We start from the raw sequence: 18003 nt of genomic DNA, 5'->3' as shown, positions 1-18003 counted from the left end.
GGGTACGCGAGCCACCTAACGGCGCACTAGAGAGTGGACCATCTACGGCATCTACACTTAGGTACCCGGTAACGATTTTAGAGCAAAAATTTTAAAATTGATAGATTTAATCGTTGAAATTGTACACCTTTTATTACGTAATATTTAAATAACAAGTATTGGTTTCTATTAGCACTTTATCAGCAAACTATCACCACATTTGTATAATAGAATAAATAAAAAATTTAACATATATGCTTTACAACAATATAAGTGCAAGAAAGTAGTATCTGAATGGATAAGAACCTTAAATTAGAATGACGTAGAAGGACTCCTTCATTCAATATAACTCCACACACACACGCGCGCACACACACACACACACACACACACACACACACACACACACACACACACACACACACACACACACACACACACACACACACACACACACACACACACACACACACACACACATAAGTATGTACTTACACAAAATCATGCAATTTCCACTTTTGTTATTTTTAAGCTTCTAATCTTACTTAATATAAGTACTTTTTGTTCATTTATTTTTATTATATAGGTAACTACTCGTAACATAACGGATGAGCAGGATCTCCTGCCACAGGTATTGTATACCTACTAGGAGATCTTTACCATTGTAAAATAACCTGTATGTTTTAAAAGAAATAAACATTTTTCATTTTTTTTCATCTCATCTTGCCTTTTAATAATGAGGTCGCGAGCGTGCGTCACCGGTAATATATGATGAGAAGGGGCAGTTTTTAAAAATTCATTAAATTATAGTGGTATATTATATAATATGATGTATAAGAACGGTTTCAGCAAATGTTGTAATGTGTTTAAGTATCAAAAATACGTTGAAATTAAGTCGATTTTTAAAGAAATTGTCACTTGTTTTGAAGTAATTTCTGAAGAAAATTTATTTCGTCTAACTTTCATTTACACTAACTCAGTCATAATAACAAAAATGTAGTCTGTAAAAGGTGGAGTACGGGATATGTGTGATACAAAATTACCATTTTTAGCAGTTCAAACTTTAAAAAAAAATACAAATAAGAGCGACAAAATCAGTGCTTTACGCGCGTTTACCTAAACGTCCATCAGAAAAAAAATCATTACTAATTTTGTGTCTGTTTAAAAAAAATGATCTGTGAAACGGCAAAATGAGAGGACGTGATTATAGAAACCAGTACTTGTTATTTCTATTGCGTAACAAAAGGTGTACAATTTTACCGACTAAGGGTCGGTTGCACCAAACTGTTTGTTATCGTTAAAGAGTTCGCAAAATTTTATTATATGGAAAGTTTCATAGTAAACCGCCGCGGCGCGCCGGGTGACGTTGATCAGTCTGTCAAGTGCGGATGGTGCTACTGGCACTAAATCTAACAATTTTACATTTAACGGAGTATAGTCAACTCTACGGCTGCTGCTCGACGCAACGTTGACGCAACTGCGCAGCGACGCCATTTTCCACAGCGCCGATTAGACGCCGACGTTAAAAATTTGGTAGTGTGGAGTGGCCTTAATAATGCTAATTAACAGAGACCTTGCTAGCTTGTCGCAATTTAGCTTCCAGTGTTAAAAACATTTTATTTTTGCGCTCACAAGACAAGTTACAGACATTTATATAAATTACATTATTAATAATAATAGTTATAAACTAATAGATTGTAAACTGTAATGATATCGAGTGTTATTATATCGTGCCAAAATCTTCACATTATTTTATAATCATCAACCGGCGGCCGTTGGCTTATGTTTCTTCGGCTTTATGTTGCCCTGGTCATCTATAACAGCAAATAATAAAAACAGAATAATTTAAGTGGGGCTCCCATACAATAAACATGATTTTTTTGTGATTTTGGTACAGAACCCTTCATGCGCGAGTCCGACTCGCACTAGGCCGGTTTTTTTCTTCCATTACCCAATTATCGATATCGATAAAAAAATGTTTCCAACTCTAGCAAGATTGCGACAGTCTTGTATTGCCGCGAAAATTCCAGACTGCTTATTACCATCGCCCACATTGTTAGCTGACAGTTTGTAAACCTTATTACTAAAGGCATAAGGTCCAATGATAGACAGTTATTAGTGTTGCTGTTTACCACAGAAATAAATATACCATAGAAGACGCAAATGCATCTACTTCGCGTGTCCGAACCCCGACCAACAGTCGTGGTTGACCGTCGCTCTTTACAGTCCACGCGCGTCAGTTGTTGCAGCCGGACGTCCGTGAAAACTTAACAAAATGCTTCGTGGCATCATAATTAACTGCAACAGCCCAAAAATTGCGAGCACCCAAAGGCAAGAGCATATTTCCTAGTAATTTTAAAATTATGCGTAAATTTTGTATGAAAAAGTCTGCACGCTTGGTTTCAATACAAATCGTGGTATTTGCGTCATCTAGCGTATATATTAACCTCGTGAGTCTAAATGTACATATTCATTGCAATCTAATTTGAACCTTTTGATGAAACAAATAGAGTAGCATTTCTTTTGTTTCACTGCGTTGTAAAACAAACGAAATTCGTTCCAATTTACTTTTAGAATAAGGTTCAAATTTAAAAATTGAAAAACTTTATATGGTGGGTCTTGCGAGGTTAAATCTGTGCTGTTTTTACAGTAAAGTGTCTTCTTGTTGCAGGCTATGTCCCATCAGAACAGGATTCTCTTGATTCCTACAGGCTTTCAATCCCTCCCCGTTACAATTTCGGTATGTTCCATGTTGTGAATGTCCCGTCGTTGATAATATTGTCTTCGGTTACCGCGATAGTTACTCATGAAATAAAACTATGAAAACCCCACCCCATATGAGTCACCCGTTGACCACGAACGCTGTAAAGAGTTCGAAACGTCGGGATGTATTATAAATTCAATATACGCGATATAATCCGTTTTCATAGTTTTATTTCGTCCCGTCGTTGACTTGACTCCCTGCCCCAATATCACAGGGGTCTATGTTATATTTTCAAGATAGTTGAAATTCGACTTAATGTCACTATGATAAAGTTCAAATTTCAATTAGATAAAAGTTAAACATAGACTGTATGTGTGTGTAATATTGGGGCAGCGGACTGTTAATTGACCTTTTGCGAAATCCGTACCGAACCAACTCTGCAATGCTATAAGCGAAGACAAAGTGTGGCCATGTCGTCATTAATTTCTATGAAAATATGACGTTTACAATAACACACTCTCTCTTTGTTCTGTTTAAGTCAGTGCAATGTTTGTCAGTCAGTGTTTGTTTTGTTTTTATGTTCTGTGTTGTTTTGTGTTTGTTTTACGTGTCGATCACTGAAAATCAGCTTCGTCGTCACATGCTTGAGTGTTATCCTTTTCTGGAACCACTCTCTTCTTCTTCAGCTTCTAACTAATCTAGATTTAAGCCTATTTTAATGTTGTCATGTATGTGTAAAAAGGTAAAAACCCGCGCGAACGCCATATCTTCAAGTTTCCCGCGGCGCACTGTCTTTTGTTTCATCTTGATCCCCTTTCCCTTCTAAACTTTTTCTACGTATAGTATAGAGTATTTGACTACTGTTCAAATCAGTTTCTTTTTTCGAACTGTCAAATCGATTTTGCTACTATGGAATTAATATGAAACACTAGCATGTGACGTCACAATCAAATTACCTACTCTTTAAAGTTTTATACAGGTTTTAAAGTAGAAATTGTGTCTAAAAATAACTGCTCTCTACGTTTCTCTATTAATCTTATGGCGCTTTATTTCATGCATGGTGTAAAATAATTTATTTGAAATACAGTTAAATACCCTATTATGTGCTTATTTGTTTATAGATGAGTCTCAGGCGGGTCCATCCGGTTTCAAACCACCAATGCCTCCACCCACAACCTGTAAGTATATTAGAAATACAAATTCATTTGACGTGAAAAAACGTAGTAGAAACTAGAAATCCATACTAATATTATTGTAGCACGTGCAAATCTCGACGACTCAAATAAAAAGACTTCGATTTGAAGTAAACTTATATAATTTTCAGTAGGATCATCAGATATATCGGAGCGGCTAAGGCGCTCACAAATATCTGAACATGCCTCTATTGTCAGGGCGTTAGAGTGCGTGTTCAGATATTGTGAACACCTCGGCTGCTCCGATATATCTGATGGCGACTGTACTAGTTACAAGGTACAGTAATAAAGTTGACATCTATTAATCTTATGTTGCTTTATTTCATGCATGGTGTAATAGTTATTTGTTATACAAGGGTGCAAAGTTGTGTTTTACCCGCGAGTGTTTCAACACACGAGAAGTAAAATACATTTGCACCCGTGTGCAACACAAAACTTTTCCCCTCACTATAGCGAGGAAAGTGCAACATCCACAGGCTCATCTTCATCACTGGAATCACTTATTTTTTACGATATTATAACAGAAAACACTGGAAATTCTGATTTATACTTGAGTCGGTGAGAAGTGTTTATATAAGTAAAGATTTTGTTGACAATGTTGACATTTCTGTTCTGACGTATGAAATGTCAACGATGCGTTTTGAAATTGCATCGACTCAACTTGTGCGTTCAGAATTATATTTAACATCATTATAAAAAAACTAACGTTTCTTATGGAATTTTAAGGTTTATGACTTAAAATGATTAAATAAATCTAAATTTGGTATTTTTTATTAGATTCTCAAACCATTTATTTAATGATAATTAATATCGAACGAACCATTATTATGAGCGATTAACGTTTTGTTATCTGTCAAGCTACTTAAACACGCTCCATCCAAGGTCAAATTACTTTCCCCACTAGTGGATAAAATGCGTTTTTCCCCGCTTGTTTTAAAGGATAAAAGACGGCTTTCCGAGCTAGTGAGGGGAAAAATAATTTATTTGAAATACAGTTAAATATCCTATTATGTGCTTATTTGTTTATAGATGAGTCTCAGGCTGGTCCGTCGGGTTTCAAACCACCAATGCCTCCACCCACAACCTGTAAGTATATTAGAAATACAAATTCATTTGACGTGAAAAAACACAGTAGAAAGAAATCCATACTAATATTATTGTTAGGCGAAGCAATAAGAAGGTATAGAGGGAAATGCAAGGAACACAATTTTTAACTTCGTAGCTTTCGGTTTTTCAATTATATCTCGGAAACTATGCGTCTGAGCGACTTGGCCACTTATACAAAATGAAAAGAGATTTAATTTGTTACAAGTTTTATTCAGTCAAGTTTTTGAGATATCCGCTCTTGAAGGTTTATTTAGGGCTCTCATTTTTATCTTGATTATCTACATCAGTGAAGCTGCTAGGCCGGGTTTGGTAACGTTTTCGTATAAATCGGGGGTGCTGAATTCATTTATGGTATCAACAATACATCTTTCCAAAGTAGTGTTTGTTTTGTTTTTATGTTTTGTGTTTGTTTTACGTGACGATCACTGAAAATCAGCTTCGTCGTCACATGCTTGAGTGTTATCCTTTTCTGGAACCACTCTCTTCTTCTTCAGCTTCTAACTAATCTAGATTTAAGCCTTTTTTAATGTTGTCGTGTATGTGTAAAAAGGTAAAAACCCGCGCGAACGCCATATCTTCAAGTTTCCCGCGGCGCACTGTCTTTTGTTTCATCTTGATCCCCTTTCCCTTCTAAACTTTTTCTACGTATAGTATAGAGTATTTGACTACTGTTCAAATCAGTTTCTTTTTTCGAACTGTCAAATCGATTTTGCTACTATGGAATTAATATGAAACACTAGCATGTGACGTCACAATCAAATTACCTACTCTTTATAGTTTTATACGGGTTTTAAAGTAGAAATTGTGTCTAAAAATAACTGCTCTCTACGTTTCTCTATTAATCTTATGGTGCTTTATTTCATGCATGGTGTAAAATAATTTATTTGAGATACAGTTAAATACCCTATTATGTGCTTATTTGTTTATAGATGAGTCTCAGGCGGGTCCGTCCGGATTCAAATCACCAATGCCTCCACCCACAACCTGTAAGTATATTAGAAATACAAATTCATTTGACGTGAAAAAACGCAGTAGAAACTAGAAATCCATACTAATATTATTGTAGCCGCCATGCAGGTCTCGACGACTCAAATAAAAAGACTTCGATTTGAAGTAAACTTATTCTGTGCTTATTTCTTTATAGATGAGTCTCAGGCGGGTCCGTCCGGTTTGAAATCACCGATTTCTTCACCCACTAAAACCTGTAAGTATATTAGAAACTAATTGGCCGCGATACAAATGATGTGGAGCGCTCCTGTTGGTGCTTTAAAAAAGCCTCCGCATACTAACCGAGCCCGACGGCTGCGTTTAGCTACTGCTACGAATATTTTATATAAATAAAAAGTTGCTTTCGCAACATTATAAATGCGAAAGTGTGTCTGTCTGTCTGTTACCTCTTCACCGCTAAACCGATTTAGTTGAAATTTGGTATAGAGATAGTTTGAGTCCCGGGGAAGGACATAGGGTAGTTTTTATCCCAGAAATCATACTTTAAGCTGGTGAAAAGTGGGGTGGAAGTTTGTATGGGAAAACGATAAAAAGCAGATTGGATAAAAAATAAGCTACCCAAATTACTAACTCCACGCAGACGAAGACGAAGCAAAAGCTAGTTTATTATTTTTCAAATAGGCATGTAACAATGCGCTTATGAAAGTCAAATAAAATTACACCGGCTCTCACCTTACACCTGTGCCCGAGAAGATTTAAATCCTTACTAAATTGAACCGCTTCTTCATACGAATGTAGTCCCCATTTTCCTACCCTCAACATAATTTGCATTATTTGCCATCTTTTGTTTTCTTGCCAATTTTTTTTACTAGCCTAATTTAGTGTCCCACTGCTGGGCAAAGGCCTCCCCTCGTTTCCTCGACTCGACTTGCGAAAAAAATTTGAAAATAATTTTACGAAATCACACACGCACACTTTTGGAAAACGGTAATTAGAGTAGCGAATTTAGTACACGCTCTGCTACCATGTTGGATATTCCGTGGACTACTCAATGAAATACCATATTAAAGAAAGCAAAATATATTGTGCATCCGCACAGGCAAGCGATTACAAGAGAAGTGACATCTGTCTAGAAGACTTATTATTCTATATAGCCAGAGTTTATACTGGGACATATATACGAACTCCATGTAGATATATTAGGCACATGCCAACATCATTGTTCTAATTATATTAGTTCCAACAGTTATGCACCACACACTAAACAAACACCTACATATTATGGGTAAAACGGACAGCCCCATGTGCAGAGCGTGCATGGTAGAAGAAGAAACAACAAAACATATTCTCCTAGACTGTAAACAGGTAGAAGTATATAGGAGCAAATACCTAGGGAATCCATGCACACTAAAGGAAGCAACTAGCAACCTGAAGACCTTGCTAGGCTTCGTGGAGGAGCTGGGGTGGTTAGAGTAGCGCTACCTCGTTTCACGCAAAATAGGCACATTGGATGTCGAGTTGCGGAAAATGCCCAGCAAAACTAACTAACTAACTAACAGTTATGCACCTTCGTTTGACTGTTTTCGATGTTTATTATTATTATAAGACGCGTTTAAGAGTCCCCGGCAAGCTCGTCCGAATTGCACCTTCCCATACAAACGTAGTTCCGATCTCGTTTCAAAACTACGTGTTGGATTGTAATGAAACTTTGCACATACGACATGAGGTATATCTAAAGTCTGTCCACGAAAACAAGTGGTCATGCATAATAGTGTAAATATTTTATTTGAATGTGAATTTTCAAACAACACGTTTTGTACATAATTTGTGGATATCAAACTACATATTAAAAATACAAAAATGATATAACGTTAGGTTTTCTATGCATTTTGGCAATATATATCCCACGGTACCAATGTTTTCTTCTAAAGCGCCTTCTGGCAGTTTTTACCAAGTTATCCTGCTAAATATATGGTTTATTTATTAATTAGATAATCCAAATTATACTTTACGACGTCCTCTTTTTACAAAAGAAACAATTTTTCTAATTGTATTCAGATTATGATAGTTCTGAGGTTCTTGGTGAATTTGAATTTTTGACGAAAAAATGCCTCCCGTATAAAAAACTACATTCAGTGCTTGGAGTAGAAAGTCTTCCTGATTACCACAAATAGAAATGAGTTTTAAGAAGTTTTTTTTCTGTAAGATGACATTCTAATGTGCCTAAAACAGCTTGGGCCATGGTCATCAGACACCAGACAAGTTGTGAAAGAAATTTCAAATAAACTTGTCTGGGTGTCTGGCGATTTTCGAGCGGGCGAATATTTCGCTCAGCGGCTAAGTCTGGCAATCCAGCGGGGAAACGCAGCAAGCGTCCTGGGGACGATGCCCCATGCAACTTTAGGTTTTTAATATCTGTATTATGAAATTTGTATTGTAAATGTTTGTTGTGAAATATAATAAAAGACTTGGCTAACAAAAAAACAGCTTGTAAAAATATAAATACTGTTGCTACATTATAGCAGGAAGAGAGTGAAGAATGTCAAAAAACGCTGTACAAGCAATGAAACGTATGATGGAATTTATTTGGCGAAAACTCACACAAACGCGTACATTAAAATACGATTTTATTTTTAAATTAATTTTTAACCCTTAAATGCATGATTTTTTGTATAACTTTTTAATAAATTGAAATAGATGTGTCATGCTGTATAAAAGTAATAAATGTGATTATGGATAGCTGCATATTGAGCCACGGACCATCAAATATACGATGCATATATACATCATTATGCATTTAAGGGTTAACAAGCAGAAACGTCTGCGATCGATGTTATTAAGCTTAGAATAAATTTAAAAGTGGAAAAATTACTGCCTTGGGTGAGACTTGAACTCCTCTGCTCTGACTCTGGTGACTCTTGAGCTAGGGTCCCCTAGACCCATATAGTGGGAAGATTTGCTGACTATGGATGAGGTCTTGGTGGCTCAGTTGGCAGAGCGCTGGAGTATCTATCCAGAGGCCGTGAGTTCAAGTCTCACCCAAGGCAGTAATTTTTCCACTTTTAAAATTGATTTTATTTTTGTTATATAGTATTATAATTATATACAAATTATTAAAATAAAAAACATCTTGTAAATGTACATTCGGTAAAAAGATATACCAGATCATCCACGACCACTTTTTTTCGTGGACGTACTTTAGGTCTGAAATTAGTTTATATAGCTCCAATTTATAAAACAAACGAAACAGAGCAAACACAAGTTTTGTATGAAAAACTTAAAAACGCTGTATTTTATTTAACGATGGTATCTGAAGCTACATAAACTAATTACAGACATAGATACACCATATGCTATTGTAAGTACAAAGTTTCAGAGCAATCTAGCTAGTCGTTTTAAGATGAGAGCGTAACTACTGTGAACTGTAAATGTAATTTAATGCTAATTTTAATTGTAATTTATTTATTTTATAAGATAACATTTTGCGCATTTCAATATTAATTAGATTCTCGCTCTCTTTGACATTTGTATGCCAACCGGCAAAACATAGTGCTCAATGTATACCTACACCTAAGACCCATGTATACCCATGTTTTACAAATAAAGCATTCTGTTTCTGATTCTGATTCTGAACTACGTTTGTATGGAGAACCGAGCTTGCCGGAGACTCATAAATCCATAAATCTTTATGTGCATTTTGATTCAGGTGCAGCGGTGGTACCATATTATCGTCGCGATTCACTAGAATCCATCGAACGATTTCTCGCTCTCAAAGGTATTGTCATGTCAAGATTATTTCTTTAAGTTATTTTTCTGCTAAATAAGTACATCATATGGTTAGTTTGTGACCACATGTAAATAGGGGGTATTACCACAGAATAAGTAATAGTATTATCATACAGAACGGCCACGCCCCGCGCCGCCCCGACTCGAATGCCCTCGCCCCGCGACAGCAGATTGACGGCCGTTTGCCGACCGCTCAGTACTGTTTTTAAGCAACTTAATGACCCGTGTACGGACACGCAAAGAAACGCAAGTGATTTATGATGTCAAAGATAGATATAATTCCGTAATAGATGGATACAGTCTAAGGAAAAAACGTGCCTCGTAAATCACGAAAATTTGATTCTCGATGAGATGGCGCCACTAATCTTAGCCTACTCTCGTATAGAGGGCGTTGACGGTTTCGTTTGTTATTTAACAATTTTAACGCATATCAGTCGTATCAGAAAGAACATGGGTCAAAATCATAAAAATAATTAATGTAAATAAAAAAAATCATTTATCCATATTTAAATACATTTTATCGTATTTTTATAAATCTTCATTTTTTGTTTTAAAGTGTGTCGACAGATGGCAGTGAATTTACTGGGGTTACAAAATTTACTATGACAGTACCGCTCTAGTATAAGTTACTCTATGATGATGTACAGCGTGTCCGCCATGTAGTATTACTGCAATGTTTTGTCGCCAGAGAGCAGCACTATCACATCACATAAACCATAGAGTAACTTATACATACTATGCCTTGAACAGTTTTTAGGGTTCCGTACCCAAAGGGTAAAAACGGGACCCTATTACTAAGACTCCGCTGTCTGTCTGTCACCAGGCTGTATCTCATGAACCGTGATAGCTAGACAGTTGAAATTTTCACAGATGATGTATTTCTGTTGCCGCTATAACAACAAATACTAAAAAAAGTACGGAACCCTCGGTGCGCGAGTCCGACTCGCACTCGGTCGGTATTTTTGAGAAGTTTTCAGTTACCATTCTACTCCACAGATGGTCTGGCGAACTCAAGCATGTATAGCAGTTCTATCAGCGTGGGAGGCCCCCCCATGTTATACGTGCCATCGCCTGTTCCCAGCGTCGTTCCCTCCACCGACGGGTATGTTTATAGTGTTCATACTACCGCCGTATAATGCCGTGCGCTCGGGTAGTTTCTCGATGCCGATGCCGCCCCCGGCGCCCGCGCCCTGCCCCCGCGCCCGTGCCCTGCCCCCGCGCCCTGCCCCCGCGCCCGCGCCCCGCAGTCTGCGCCCGCGCCGGTCCGTCACCGTCAACGCAAGCTCCCAATGACACTCTTCGGTACGGAGTGAAACATGTTGAGCGTTTATAGACTTAAAATACGTGAGTGACCCTTTATTAATATATTTAATATGTTCACACTACCCTTCTCGCAGCTCGGAGATCAGACTGAGGTGGATTCACGAAAGCTGACACTAATGGAGTAAACGAAACTTTAATTAGCCTCATGCATGAAGTTTATATTTGAACGAAATATGTTTTATTCGGATGTTTGTTACCGTTATATCATGTTACAAATGCATTTCCGTTTTTAAATTACCATTTAATTACTTAAAATTATAAATAAAAAGTACAAATATTTGCCCGCGAAAAGCTAGTGAGCGAAACGCTCGAAACGCCACGTGACGTCACGCGTTCGACAGATTAGTGTCATTAGTAACAAACGTCAGTTGGGCCGCCCAACGTGTGACGTCATCACGCTCTGTCGAATTCGCGCCAAAAATTATGAGCGTTTCAACCGCTCAAAAATTTTCAACATTTTAAATAAATTTTTAATAAAATAATGTTAAGGTTTACAAAAGTATTTTTATCATTTCCGGTGTTCCAACGATATAAATTATGAATCCAAAAATAAAAATAAATTCATGCATGGAGCTAATTGTATGAGTGACACCTGTATCGGTATAGTCGGTATATAGTCAGCCACCATTTTAATGGTTAATGTGACACACACATAGATATTTTCATCCATTCGTAGGGTGACTGTATTTAATAGTTATTTGTTATACAAGGGTGAAAAGTTGTATTTTACCCGCGAGTGTTACAAACACACGAGAAGTAAAATACATTTGCACCCGTGTGTAACACAAAACTTTTCACCTAACTGTAGCGAGGAAAGTGCAACATGTAAAAAAACTGCTTATAAAAAATTAATCTTTATTTGTACACATTATAATTTAATCATCAGGTAAATTATAATCATCTTCAATATAGTATAACATTATGTAAAATTTTTGTTGACAATGTTGACATTTCTGACGCTGCGTTTTGAAATGGCATTGACTCAACTTGTGCGTTCAGAATTTTATTCAACATTGTAAGGTTTATGACTTAAAATCATTAAACAAAGCTAAATTTGATATTTTTTATTAAATTCTCAAACCATTTATTTAATGATAATGACGGCTAACGCGTATGAATTCGCCGCTAGGGGCGCTAGTGTAGATGGTGGTCTTCACATAGTTCGAAATGTCACTTGTCACTTGTTTAATAACAATGACTGACAGCTGTTCTTTAGCAACAGCATGGAGACTATATAAAGGAGCAAAATCTCTATGTATGAAAAGTGTCCATCAAAAAACAGTAATTAGGCGGCGCCACCATACACCGAAATACTACCAAAAACAACCTACGTAATTTGTTCGGGTTATTTGTTGCCTTATATGGTTCATGTTATACTCATGTCCCAGAGCCTAACTAGCGCCACCGGAGATATTAGGAACTATTATTTAAAGCTGAAAGCGGTCACTTTTGCAACAAGAGATTGGCATCCTTTCTATACCATCCATAAGCAACAGCGACAACTGGTGATCAAAAAAACGATAGCCCTCATTAATATCGAACGAACCATTGTTCCTTGCATGTTCCTTGCATGACGTGAAATATCTTACCTTTTCTTAATACCAAAATGGCATAATCTGACAGATGTATTTACCAGAGTTTGAAGTTAAATTAAATTAAATTAAAATTCATTTATTTCGAGTATCTGATGTGACTCATAAGTACATAATACAAACATTAAACAAAACACAAGCATTAAACAAAACACAAACATTAACCAAAACACAAACATTAAACAAAAAACTACAAAAATTACATTAAGGTAGGTAACTGTGGTAAACACATTGACACCCTTTATCTATTTCTCAATGTGTTTACCACAGTGCCGCCGGGCGTATGAAGTCCGCAGCAAAATGTGATATACGGACAAAACTTGTCCGCAATCATTTCTAGGACGCTGTTGGAGCTGGCGCGGACGCGTCGCACCAGGGACGCGGCTCGCAGGCGCATAGTAGCTTTAAAACACGCCACATGCGCCTCCGCAAACATCCCTGACGCGCCGCAATATCGCGGCAGCCCCATCAGCGCCCTAAACGCGTTATTATATTGTACTTGTAGGGCCTTATACGACTTCAGGGTGAACTTTCGCCACAGACTGCAGGTGTAAAATGTTGTGCAAAAAGCTCAAACGTTAAGCGACTCATATAGACATTGTCGTTCTCATTTTATTTTCATATCTGATAATCATAGGATTGCTCATGGCAAAAATCAAACGTTAATAGAGTTGGAACGTTGAAATTTCTCGACTTTTCAGCTATCGATAAGTTCAGTAACCTTAAAAATTCCGGAAATGTGGATTATTAATTTTTTTTCATGGAATGTTGCAACAAACGAGAAATATAATCAAATCTAGATAAAAACTATTATCGTTATTTACCTCTTTAAACTCAGGTGAATGTGTTTTACTCGTTATGTGAGTTTTAACGCAATATTTTTTTAGGTGCTTTAAGTGAACCTTACATTTAGATCAGTATATTGTTGAGTTGTTTTCGTTGTAAGTAAGACAAGGATACTTCTTTATCCATTTGTTAATTGTTTTTCTTTTTGGATTAACCATTTTTTTTAAACGTGAATGATTTTTGCCATGAGCAATTCCGCCCTCTGCTTATAATTCTCCATTTTGTGTCCCTTTGACCGCTAAAAACGTCAAGTAACGCGCGCGACTACAGCCCGATATCAATCTTTGTGCATACCGTAAAATGGGATGAGTAGGGTTCGCGGGGAGAGTTGGTTTATGGACAAACACCGTATTGACGGGGGCAAAAGTGCACCTGTGCTAGTGATTAATTAAAAATCTACTAAATTTATCCACATCGTAAAAAACAATTTTATCCATCATTATCAAAATGGCTAATGGCTAAGTTCGAATAGGCCTGCCTGCCTAGGAACCAACTGCGCAACTTGGTTAGGGTGCTTACCGGGCACTGCGGCGTAAATAAGCACATGCACACTATGGGGAAACGTGACATGGGGCGGTGCAGACTCTGTATGGAGGCAGAGGAGACGCCCCTACACATCCTCACAGAGTGCCCCTGCCTAATGCGCACTCGTGACTTGATCCTGGGTGGACATATATTGCGCCCGGAGGAGTTAAAGTCTCTCGAAACCAAAAAGATCCTGCAGCTGTTTGAAGTTGCAGGTTTGGATCGAGAGTTGTAGTAGGTGGCGATCACAATAGATCAGAGATGGTCGCAGTGATACATAGGCTCTGGAGCCTTACATAGCCCCTAGAAACAAAAGCAGAAGAAGAAGTTTGAATACATTTAATTGTGTGCAAACCTCTTTCATTCATACTTATCACAAGTATGAACAACCGATATCTGACATTGACGGTGTCGAGTCACTTGTGAGAAGTATTGAAATTACATTGTATGGATGGTATAGAAAGGATGCCAATCTCTTATGGCAGAATTGTTGCAAAGTGACCGCTTTCAGCATTAAACAATAGTTCCTAATCTCTCCGGTGGCGCTAGTTAGGCTCCGGGACATGAGTATAACATGAACCATATAACGCAACAAATAATCCGACCAAATTACGTAGGTTGTTTTTGGTAGTATTTCGGTGTATGGTGGCGCCGCCTAATTACTGCTTTTTGATGGACACATTTCATAGTCTCCATGTTACATTGATTAATTCAGTACAATTCAGTACATTAATTACGCCTACCTTTTTTTTTAAGTCTGTTAAAAATGCCTCGCAAGAAAAAGATCGTTAATTTTCATGGAAACACGACCATTCAGATATAGAAGATAGAGGTACGACTTACTTTTGCATGAAATGTAAAATTCATATGTCACGAAAAAAGTTTTCCGTACAAAAGCATATAAGAAGCAAAAGGCATAACAGCATTGCTAAAAACCAAAACGTATTTAACCTGGACTTGCTAAAAAATATTTTTTCTACTCGTCGAGTATAATCTGTGTATTACGACTTCACATGCAACACTACAACCTTACTCTTTTCAACGTTGGATAGTCTATGGCACTTCCAAAAATTTATAAAAATTTTGAAAATAGAACTTCATACATTTCAGTAAAATATTTATTGTTTAAGGAGACTCGATTCAATGCAAATTAGTCTACTTAAACACGCTGCTGCGTCGTATCTGCTTTGTGATTGGTTGGCCAACAATTGCTTCATAAGTCATAAACGCGCATGTGACACCCTTCATATGACGACCGGTCTGGCCTAGTGGGTAGTGACCCTGCCTGTGAAGCCGATGGTCCTGGGTTCGAATCCCGGTAAGGGCATTTATTTGTGTGATGAGCACAGATATTTGTTCCTAAGTCATGGATGTTTTCTATGTATTTAAGTATTTGTATAATATTTATATATATCGTTGTCTGAGAACCCACAACACAAGCCTTCTTAATGAGGGACCTTACCGTGGGACTTAGTCAATTTGTGTAAGAATGTCCTATAATATTTATTTATTTATTATTTATTTATATAGTAACATCCATATCCTACGAAAACCGCTTAGCGTTGCTTGTTAGTCTCCATAGGCTACGGTGGCCAAAATCGAGAAAAAAACTGTCTTAAAATATAATTTAGCGCGGAGCAGGTACCAGGGTCTCATGAGTTACGAGGAGGTGTCGTTGACCAACCCGCCGGGCGCGGCGGCCGGGGCGCGTACGAGTATGAAGGTATCGCGGGTCGCGGCAGCTCGCGTATCTTAGCTGTATACTTTTGGTTTGTTTACTTAAGTATATGATTCTACTAGTTGAAAGTATTATTTTTTTGTCTCGTAGAAAAAGTATTGTATACAATAGTGATATAATCAAGCTTTTCAATCTCGTACCTTAACTTAAGCAACTCAGCAAGCTTCGTTGCTTAAACACGGTACTCGACTGAAAAGCTCTCTATTATATCACGATTGTATAAAATACTATTAGCTTGCAATATACCATTGTTTTACATTCTTAAAATTACACAACGGTTGTACGTCATTTATATCGATATCAAGTAATAAAATTAAATTAATTTGTCCTCGCACTATTAAACATCAGTTCAGATTTGCCCCGTCAATCCGGTGTTTGGTTATGAATAGGAAGATAAGGTATGAAAGGGGGGTGAGATAGGTTTTTAGGGCTACCGCTACAAAAATAATGTATTCCAATTTAAAATGGAGCTATATTAATACTCATAATAAAAAATAATCGATCCAACAATCTTCCAAAATCACCTTTGTATGAAAACCCATCTCACCCCAATTACGAGGGACTACGGGGTGACGTCAAAGTTATGAAATGGAACTGCCCAAAAAACTAAAATACAAACGTCCGGAACACTTATTATATGCCTCAAGGCGTTAAGTCCGCCATTTGTACTCTTTTTGTGTAAATTTGTGCAATAAAATTTAAATAATAATAATAATAATAAGCCCGCAGGGCAGCTTGTGGCGAGCTGTTGGGGAGTGACGACCCCACGGACCCGAGTGCTCCAGAGAGTCGGTCAGGGTCTCCGTCTCCGGCGTGTCTTCGTCGGTCGGAGTGGACCCCAAGGGGACCCGCAGGACTCTCAGCTCTGGCTTGCCTTCATTGGCCGTCCAGAGGGGAGTCGTAAGAGCTATATGCTCCAGGGGTGGAAGTGAAAGATGCATAAGACGCGAGTTGGCACAGTGGCTGTTAACAGTCACTGGGTAGAAAGCGGCGCACACCTCTCGACACCCCTGAGCCGCTCACACCGGTGTTGCTCCTGGTCGTCTTCACGACGGCAGTTTCAGGGGCCCATCTAGTCAGCGGCAAGTCACCACCTGCCGCGATAACGTGTATTAACATTGTTATGGCAGGTGTCCGGAGTTCTTTACAATAGCCCAGTCTCATTGCCCACCCAAACTTCAATCCATAGACCGGTATACTGTTCACTTTTTCTGCAATAGTCCCAATGCCTGCTGCGACCGGTTCATGGGTGTCTATTGTTGCGCCTGTGAACGGGTTCCAGCAGGCGTTCTACATGACATTAAAGCTCTCCAAGGGGCCTCTACGTGTTGGATCTATATCCCCACGCAAGCCTATCAAAAGACCGGGATTTATAGGCCCGTGATATCCAAGGAGATACAAATAATAATAATAATAAATAATAATAATAAGCCCGCAGGGCAGCTTGTGGCGAGCTGTTGGGGAGTGACGACCCCACGGACCCGAGTGCTCCAGAGAGTCGGTCAGGGTCTCCGTCTCCGGCGTGTCTTCGTCGGTCGGAGTGGACCCCAAGGGGACCCGCAGGACTCTCAGCTCTGGCTTGCCTTCATTGGCCGTCCAGAGGGGAGTCGTAAGAGCTATATGCTCCAGGGGTGGAAGTGAAAGATGCATAAGACGCGAGTTGGCACAGTGGCTGTTAACGTGTCACTGAGTAGAAAGCGGCGCACACCTCTCGACACCCCTGAGCCGCTCACACCGGTGTTGCTCCTGGTCGTCTTCACGACGGCAGTTTCAGGGGCCCATCTAGTCAGCGGCAAGTCACCACCTGCCTCGATAACGTGTGTTAGCATTGTTATGGCAGGTGTCCGGACTTCTTTTCAATAGCCCAGTCTCATTGTTCACCCAAACTCCAATCCATAGACCGGTATACTGTTCACTTTTTCTACAATAGTCCCAATGCCTGCTGCGACCGGTTCATGGGTGTCTATTGTTGCACCTGTGAACGGGTTCCAGCAGGCATTCTACATGACATTAAAGCTCTCCAAGGGGCCTCTACGTGTTGGATCAATATCCCCACGCAAGCCTATCAAAAGACCGGGATTTATAGGCCCGTGAAATTCGAGGAGATAAATAATAAGTTAGTATTTAATAAGTCGCCTTTGTACTGCCTATTTCTGTGCCATATTTGTGTTCTATGTCTTTGTACAATAAAGAGTTTATACATACATACATACATACATAAATAAATAAATATATACACCATTTAGTTTGCATATGTAAAAA

The 18003-nt window shown here is 38.4% G+C and overlaps 1 protein-coding gene across 1 annotated transcript in view; it reads left to right on the top strand.

The window, feature by feature from the left end:
* LOC134755052 (uncharacterized) overlaps positions 1–18003 on the top strand; it is a 113070-nt gene that overhangs the window by 47098 nt on the left and 47969 nt on the right. Inside the window, exons 10-16 of the mRNA XM_063691530.1 lie at positions 2651–2719; positions 3805–3861; positions 4906–4962; positions 5913–5969; positions 6128–6187; positions 9638–9706; positions 10714–10819. Coding sequence (XP_063547600.1) covers positions 2651–2719; positions 3805–3861; positions 4906–4962; positions 5913–5969; positions 6128–6187; positions 9638–9706; positions 10714–10819 — 475 coding nt within the window. The remainder of the gene's footprint in view (positions 1–2650; positions 2720–3804; positions 3862–4905; positions 4963–5912; positions 5970–6127; positions 6188–9637; positions 9707–10713; positions 10820–18003) is intronic.

The sequence above is a fragment of the Cydia strobilella genome, chromosome Z (genome assembly GCF_947568885.1).
Source record: "Cydia strobilella chromosome Z, ilCydStro3.1, whole genome shotgun sequence".
NCBI classification, from domain to species: Eukaryota; Metazoa; Arthropoda; class Insecta; order Lepidoptera; family Tortricidae; genus Cydia; species Cydia strobilella.
Note: the sequence above shows the minus strand (reverse complement) of the source record. Positions and strands in the feature narration are given on the sequence as shown.